General features: G+C 51.6%; 1 protein-coding gene across 1 annotated transcript; it reads right to left on the minus strand.

Moving 5' to 3' along the window:
* Positions 1-4,432: 4,432 nt before the first annotated feature.
* PRRT1B (proline rich transmembrane protein 1B) lies at positions 4,433-8,158 on the minus strand. Its single transcript, XM_063081647.1, has 4 exons — positions 7,840-8,158; positions 7,028-7,509; positions 6,482-6,622; positions 4,433-4,582 (listed from the first exon to the last, which is right to left on the minus strand). The coding sequence occupies exons 1-4, from the start codon at positions 8,156-8,158 to the stop codon at positions 4,433-4,435; spliced, it is 1,092 nt and encodes a 363-aa protein (XP_062937717.1).
* Between the last annotated feature and the right edge of the window lie 277 nt (positions 8,159-8,435).

The following is an 8,435-nucleotide window of genomic DNA, read 5'->3' on the forward strand; positions in this document are numbered from 1 at the left end:
AAAGATTGCTGACACAAAGTCAATAGTTAAGAATCAATTGTATTTCTGTAGACCATCAAGCAGAAAAAATATATTTAGAAACATCAAAAAAGCAGCTACCTAGCAACACTAATGAAACGTGACATTTCTACACAGAAAGCTAAAAAGTACAACCAGTGAAACTGAGCTTCTAAAAGACCTCAATAAAGAAGAGAATTCACTATGTTTATTGAAAAACTCAATACAATTGTGAAGATGCCAATTGTTCCCAAATTAATCCAGAGATTTAAAGCGATCACAGCCCAAATCCCAACCTTTGTGTGTATGTGAAAATTGACCAGTTAATCCTAAAATGTATTATAAATATAAATGATTTTAAATGGCCAAGACTCTTAAAAATGTGACCTCCCCAATGCCAAGACTTACTATCAAGCCCCATAATGAAGTGTGACAGGGTCACAAGAATAGACAAAAAGACCTCTGGAATCTGTTCCAGGCAAGTGGCAGATCGAAGTGTGAACATAAGCCGATAAAGCTTCTAGACGTAAAAGACATTGTGAGGGTATCTTCAAGACCTAGGAGTAGGGAAATTTCTCTTAAGCCACAAAAGGTACTATCTGTAAAAGATAGGAAAAGATAAGTTCAACTACATTAAAATGAGGACTTCTGTTCATCAAATGACACTGTTAAGAGTGAAAAGGGAGCTACAAAGGGGGAAAGGATGTTTGCGGTACTAAATCTAACATAGGACTTGTATCCAGAAAACATAAAGAACTCCTCTAAATCAACCAGGGAAAGACAATCCAGCATAAAAATAGGCACGAGATTTGAACAGGCACGTGGTAGAGAGAGATCCAAATAGTTGACAAACGTGATAAAAGGCTCAACCTCATTAGTCATTCAGAGAAATGCAAATTTAAAAACCACTCTGAAATTGTACTACACGCACACCTGTAAAGTTAAAACTGAAAAGACTGACAGGTAGCAGGGGCTGTGGAGGACTGACCGGGAGCCCCTGAACCCCCAGACATTGCTGTGGGGATGTAAAAGGGGGCATCCCCGTGGGCCTTCACATTAATATGTTCACAACCTAAGCTCAGAGAAAGCATTTTTTTTTTTTTACCCTCTCCCAGATCACATTGGAGTGATTCTAAGACATAATTTAACATCTCTGAAATCAGGACACTCCCTAATTTGATCACAGTTTTTTCTTCTCTGTTAAACGCCACATTTCAAATTTGCCCTGGCTCCTCGCTCCTTCATGGCACTTGAGCATGGCTTTCAGACAGTTATCTGAGGAATCTCTGTCTCTCATGTTGGACTAAACTTCAGGAAAATACTGTCTGTCTTCTTCACTACCATAAATCCTAAAACGAATTTCAAAAGCCATGCACATTTTTTTTCAGTTATTTTTAAATTACACAATGCCTGAAGACACCCTATTTTAAAATTCAGCAACGTATTGCACAATCCCTGCTAATCGTATTCCCTCCCCAAGGCAGCCACTATCAGCAGTTAGGACTCTAAGACCCTGTTCTTTGGACTTAAATGCATATGTACATGCATACATTATAGGTACATTATGTGCATATAGATATACAAAAGTCAATAGTAATAACTTACAAGTGGAAAATTTTTTAATTCCACTTACATTTTATGTACATGCATACATTACTAACTGATTTACCATCAGTCTACTTTCCACAAAGATTATGGCCATACATTCCCACCAGTTATAAATGAGAGGGTCAGTAGTTCCTCTCCAACTCGGGGGGTATTCACTCTTTCTAATTTTTTCCCAATATGATGGGTAAAAATCATATCTCATGGTTTAAATCTGTACTTTTCTGATATATTGGACTCAAATCTACCAGTCTCTATGGTTTTCCAGATTTTAAGAGACTTCCCCTTTCCATACTGTCCTGATATCCTAAAGTTATACAAATATTTTCGTAAGTTTTCTTGTGCTATATTAGAGCTTTATTTTATACTTAGCTTTTTAATCCCTCTTGAATTTATCTTACCATACATATGAGAATAATTTTTTCCAATCACATAGCCAACTCTGACTACTAGAACTCTCTGATTCATTCAAAATGTCATTTTTATCAGGTATTAACTACCCACATATACTTGGAATGTTTTCTAGATTTCTATAATTTTTCAACAATCTCTGTAGCAATGCCATGTCATTTTGTTTATTGCAGATTTATGGTAAATTTTAATATCTGGTGAAATAAGTTCCTTCTCATTAAACGATTTAAAGAAATTATTAGCAGTTTTTGCTATTTTTCTTTCCATAATAATTTAAATCATTTTTGTCCTTTTTTTTAAAGCTTGGTTTTCTCATCAGAATTGCATTAAATATATTTAATAGCTATCTTATGATATTACATCTTTCTATCCAGATATTTTGTTCAGCTTTTTCTTTCTTTTTTTTTTTTTTTTTTTGTTTGTCTTGGCAATTTTTAAAAATCATTTTCACTTAGAGCTCAGATCTTTTTGTTAAATTTATTCCTAAATCTTACTGTTTTTATCGCTATTGTGAGTCGAAGTTTTCCACTTATTTTTATTGACTTTTGTATATTTATTTTGTATCCAACCACTTTACTGAGTCTCTTTTCCATTGACTCTTGGATATTCTAGCTAGGGAATCATTTTCTCTTTGTTTTCATTCTACAAATTTCACTTCCTTGTTTTTTGCATTAGCTGGAACTTCACAACAATGGTGAATAATAGAGACACTACGGGGCATCCATGGCATGATTCTGGTTTAAATGCCTTTTAATCATTGTAATAATTTCCCACTTAATGTGTCATTTGCTATTGAGTTCTAGCTTCAGCACCACCCAAGAACTCATTAGAAATGAAGAATCTCAGGCCTTACTTACTGAATCAGAATCTGCATTTTTAACTAGATTCCTCAGGTGATTCATCTACACCTTAAAGTCCAAGGAGCACAGGTCTAGATAATTTCCTTCCATTTTTATTTACTTGAGAGTTTTGTGAGAATAGCTGTGGCTATTGGATTCTATCGAATACTCTTTTGGCTTCTACTAATCCCTAAAAATGGTTTCCTCCTTCTTTTTGTGACTATCGTGCATTTTAGTGTTCAGTTTCCTGACTGTGGACCAGGCCAGTGTCCTAGAACTTGAGGCTGCCTTGTGATCTCCACGCCACTCTTCACTACCTTCCTTCTTCCTGTCATTCTCCTGCTTCAGCTCCCAGTGCTAGGGCTGTGAGCAGCACACAGCAGCTTCTCAGAAAGCATCTGATTTCATTTGAACTGTCAATCTTTTATGGCTCAGCCAGAGGCCCTTTCCTCCTCTCTCTCTCTTTCTGCAGATGGTTTTGAATCTTGTTAAAATGGAGGGTCGCTCTCAGGACCACAACCTGGTAGCTGATGCCAGGGCCTCCAAGCACAGCTCTATAGGCTGCCCAGCAGCACCTGGGGCTCTGGGGTAGGAGTGCTCTCCAGCCAGGATAGTCCTCACCAAATGGGGACTGCACAGACCCACCCTCTTTGGGCAAACGTTATAGACAGAGGGAGTGAACAGAAAGCTCAGACAGAGAGATGCAGTAAGTAGAGCCAGGAAGCAGTAAGGAGGGGAGAGGATTTTCTAGTAAAGCCACCCCAGGAGGAGTGGGTCTAGGGAGAGGCAGCATCATAGCTTAGTGGTGCTACAGAGTGTGAGCAACAAGCAGACCTTTGCCAGAGCTGCCAGTATGCCAACAGCATCTCAGAGAGGGACAGGTGAGGGAGCCCAGAGCCCAGCTGTGGACAGATGCTGCACCTCACACCAGCCAGGAAGTAGCAATGTCCCCAAAGCAGCTATGTGACACTCTGCACAGGGTCACTTTCTCTTGGTTGACCAGACATGGTGGCCTTGATTTTTGGATGTGAGGTCAGCATGAGAGACCCTGCCTACTGGGATGGGGAGGTGTGCAGACACAACCAGCAGGAGCTGCCTGGGAGAAAGGAGGAGGCGGCTCCTCTCCACTCTCCCCAGGGAAAAACAAACCCAAGCAGCCCAGCACCCGAGCTGGGCTGCAGGTGGGGGACGCCGGAAGCTGTGGTGTCCTTCCAGACAGCTCTGAAGACAGTGAGGGCTTGGGTCCTCCTGAGGGTCTCCCAGGGGTAAAGGTGAAGGCAAGTGCCCTAGGAAGGTCAAGGAGAAGACACCTAGGAATGGGGCTCTGGTGAATCCTGTCCCATGGCCAGGTCTGGGCTCTGGGGCTCTCAGATTAGGACACTGCCTGAGGCCTCCATGGGCCACCTATGGGGGATGAGGTCCAGCCACAGTCTGCTGAGGGCTGCAAAGCCCACCGTTCTGGCCCCTGGGCCCTCTCTGTAGGTGAAAGCAGGCCACCAGTGGGGATCAGAGTTCACAGAAAGTGTCCAGCCAGGCCTGTTATCCCTGGGCATCCTGGCATCCCTGCAGGAGCCACAGCCTCAGGGGAGGTAGAGGGCCACCACCACATAGATGACCCAGCTGGTGGACATGAAGATCCCAAAGAGCAGGCTGAAGAGCACAAGTGAGCGGGCCTTCCGCGATGCCTCCTCGGCCTGTGCCAGGTCGCCCCTGCCCAGGGCTGCACGGGTCTGCAACAAGATGGGCAGGGCAGAGGGTGAGCAAACATGGAGCCCCCACTCCTCCCAATGTACGCTGGAACACTGACACCCTGAGAAGTTCAGGGGCCTGCCAAGCCCATAGCTTGTTGGGGAGCAGGAGTGATGGCAGTGGTGGCCACCAGTTCTTGGGCACTCGTCACAGGATGACCACTGACTGACACCCTCAGCCTCATCTACAATCCTCACAGCAACTCTGAGTTTCAAACCGTTGTTGCCCCCACTTTGTAGCTGAGGGAACAAAGGCTCAGAGAGGTTAAGTGACCTGCCCAGGGCCACACGGCTAGTGGTGGAGCCAGAATTCACAGGCAAGCAGTGGCCTCCAGAGTCCCACGTCTGAGCTATGTTGAGATCTGCCTTCTCCCCACAGTCCTGGTTTACTTATGACTGGGGGGCTTGACCAGCAGAGTGAAGCCAGGGCTGTGACTAGGTCAGCCTTGAATACAGGCCCCCAGAGGCTTGCCTACTTCTGTCTCTATTAGAATGTCATCGCGTTGGCATCACTGAATCCCCAGGGCCTAACTCTGTGCCTGGTATGTGGTCAATAACATCAGGAGGAGGGAGGGAGGGAGGGAGGAAAGATGCATTCTAGTGAGATGGTGGGTGGGTGAATGCATGGGGGGTGGGGAGATGGGGGATGGGTGAGTTAGGAGATGGATCAATAGAGGGATGGATGGAGGAATGTAAAGTTGGAGGCAAGAGATAGTGGGTGGATGAAGGGATGAGTGGAGGCTAGAGAGGATGAGTGGGAGGTGGGTGAAGAGATGAGCAGACAGAGGAGTAGAGGGGTGAGTGGATGGACGGGTAAGCGGATGAATTGATGCTAGAAGGATGGTAGGTGGATAGATGAATAATGGATGATGGATGGAGGCAAGAGAGATGGTGGAGGGTCTGGTTGATGGATAAGTGGGTGGGTGAATAGATAGATAAGTAGCTAGACAGATGGACAGATGGAGATGGATGGACAGATGAAGAGATGGTGAATGGACAGATGGATGGATGGAGGCCAGAAAGATGGCAGATGGATGGATGGATGGATGGATGGATGGATGGATGATGGATGGACGGATGATGGATAGTCGGGTGGATGGAAACACGGGTGGGAGAATGGATAAGGGCCTGGGTGAGTAGACAGAAGGGTAACTAGACAGATGGACAGATGGAAATGGATGGACAGATGAAGAGATGGTGAATGGACAGATGGATGGATGATGCATGGATGATAGATGGATGGAAGCCAGAAAGATGGCAGATGGATGATGGATGATGGATGGATGGATGCATGGATGATGGATGGATGGATGGATGGATGGATGGATGCATGGATGCATGGATGCATGGATGGATGCATGCATGGATGGATGGATGCATGGATGTTGGATGGATGGATGCATGGATGATGGATGGATGGATGGATGGATGAAGGATGGATGGATGATGGACAGTCGGGTGGATGGAAACACGGGTGGGAGGATGGATAAGGGCCTGGGTGAGTGGACCGAAGGGTAGCTAGACAGAGGGACAGTTGGAGGTGGACGGACAGATGAAGAGATGAGTGGATGGATGGATGAGCAGACTCTCTCATTGGGCCTAATCAATCACTTACACCTTCACTGTGAATTGTTTTGGCCGAACTTTCCAGAGCAGATACTGAGTGGTGGAGGGCAGAGACATGAGAGGACAGGTGCCCACGCAAGGGAGGCAAGGCTCCCACAGACAACTGGGCCCTGATTTCCCAATCCCCACCCCTTCCTGAGGGGGAGTCACCAGAGACCGTGTTGCTGGGAGGGGGGCTCTGCGGACCCCCAGCTGGGGCACCGGTAGCTGCGTGCTGGGAGGGGCTGTACCCAGGACCTGCCCCAGCTCACCTACCTCGTGGGAGTAGACGACGGCGACCAGCCCGGTGAGCAGGCAGCAGAAGAGGGTCACCAGCACTGACTCCATCATGTAGTCCTTGGGCGGCTGCCTGTGCTCCACGGTGGGGGCTGGTGTGCCAGCCGCGGGGCTGTTGTACTGTGGGGACAGAGCCACAGTGGCGAAGGAGCCAGCCCGGCCTCCAGACCCCGGAGTGAGGCCGCAGCCAGCGAGGGCCGGGCAAGGCCAGCCTCTGTGTGGCTGCGCGCTGGCCCGCAAGGGGACCTGCGCGCTCGACCTCGGTGTCACAGCACAGCGCTCTAAGCTCGGGGCGTCGGCTCCTTTCGTCTTTTAAGAAAATCTGATCAAGTGGCCAGAATGTAATCGAGGCCCCTCCCCCGGACCCCCTTCCGCGCGCCGACCCCTCCCCACTAAGCCAAGCCAACCGCCGTGGTCCCCAGGCCACCCGCGCGCCCCGGCGCCCGTCCTGCCGACGACCCGCCCGTCGCGGAGCCCGGCCCTGGGCCGCGCTCGGTGCTGGGGAGGCCGCGCGGGCGCACTCACCGCGGGGAAGGGGAAGGCGGCGGCGGGCGGGTACAGCGGGCCGGGCGGCGGGTACAGGGCCGCGGGCGCGGGCGGGAAGAGCGCGGGCACCTGCGGGAAGGGCGGGCAGAGCAGGGCCACGGCCTTGGGGTCGGGCGGCGCGTAGGGCGGGGGCTCGCCCCCGAAGCCGAGGACCGGCAGCCCGCCGGCCGCCGCCTTGGGCCCCGGCGCCGCCTCGCGCTCCGCCTGCGCCTGGGCCGGGGGCTCCGGGGGGCCGAGCGCGCTGCCCTCCGCGGCCGCCGCCGCCGCTCCGTCCTCGCCGCGGCCTCCGTCGTCCTCCAGGGGCTGCGGGCGGCGCGGCAGCTGCGGGAGCGCGGGGCGCCGGGGGTCCTCGGGGGCTGCGGGGCGCTCGGGGCGCCGGGGGTCCTCGGGGGCTGCGGGGCGCTCGGGGCGCCGGGGGTCCTCGGGGGCTGCGGGGCTGTCGCCCCCTTTCGTGTCCGCTCCTGGGAAGAAACGGCAGGAGCCGTGAGCCCCAAGAGGCCGGTGGGCGGGGGGACCCCGCCTCTGCCCCCCCAAACCAGCCCCTCCGAGGCCCGTGCTGACCGCACCCTCCCAGCCACCAAGTGCTCAGGCCTCTCCAGCTGGGCCCTCAGAGCACCTTTCCCCAAGCGACAGTGATGGGACCAGAGGACAGGCTCGGGGGTGAGGTGCCCGGCCGAGGGCACCCGGCTGTTGGCCTGCCCTGTCCTGCCTGCCCTCGGCTCCCTCGATTGGGAGGCGGTTCCCGCCCCCACGGCCCTGCTGTGCAGCCTATTGGACCAGGACAGGAGCACCGGCCCAGGGCAGCCCCTGATTGGCTGTCCTGAGATACGGCTCCAGTGGGGGGCTGGGCCGGAGCGAGGCCTGAGACAATCGGATTCTTGGCTTCAGGTTGTGGGGGAGGAGCCGAGTGCTCAGGAGTCGCCAGACCTCGGCTGAGTGACCCGGAGGAGCCAGGAGGTTGCCAAGGACTGCCGGCCCACTGAGGCACAGAGCGAGCGGAAACTGGCACGTGGGGCTGGGGCCGGTGGCGGAGAGAAGCCAGCCGGCAGCTTGAAGCTGGAGCTCGGAGTCCGGCAGTGGCCGTCCAAGACCTGCCCTGGCCACCGGCATCCACACGAGAAACTCCGAGGCTCCCGAGCAGGTCTCAACAAACCCTGACGGCTCCCTGCACCTCCTGAGGGCATCCTGAAGGGCTCAGCACCCGAGGGCTTCAGGCAGGGGCCCGAGGAAGCCCCTGAAGAGAGTCCTGGGGAGGACCCCACTGACGTGCGTGGACAGTCAAGGCCTCACAGCCGGGCTGGGCAGCCCAGAGCCGAAGATCTGGCTTTGGAAGTTCATTTCCTAAGTCCTTAAAGGTTATAGAAAGCAGAGGGACACGTAAAACAAA

Source organism: Cynocephalus volans, chromosome 17 (genome assembly GCF_027409185.1).
Source record: "Cynocephalus volans isolate mCynVol1 chromosome 17, mCynVol1.pri, whole genome shotgun sequence".
Lineage (NCBI taxonomy): Eukaryota > Metazoa > Chordata > Mammalia > Dermoptera > Cynocephalidae > Cynocephalus > Cynocephalus volans.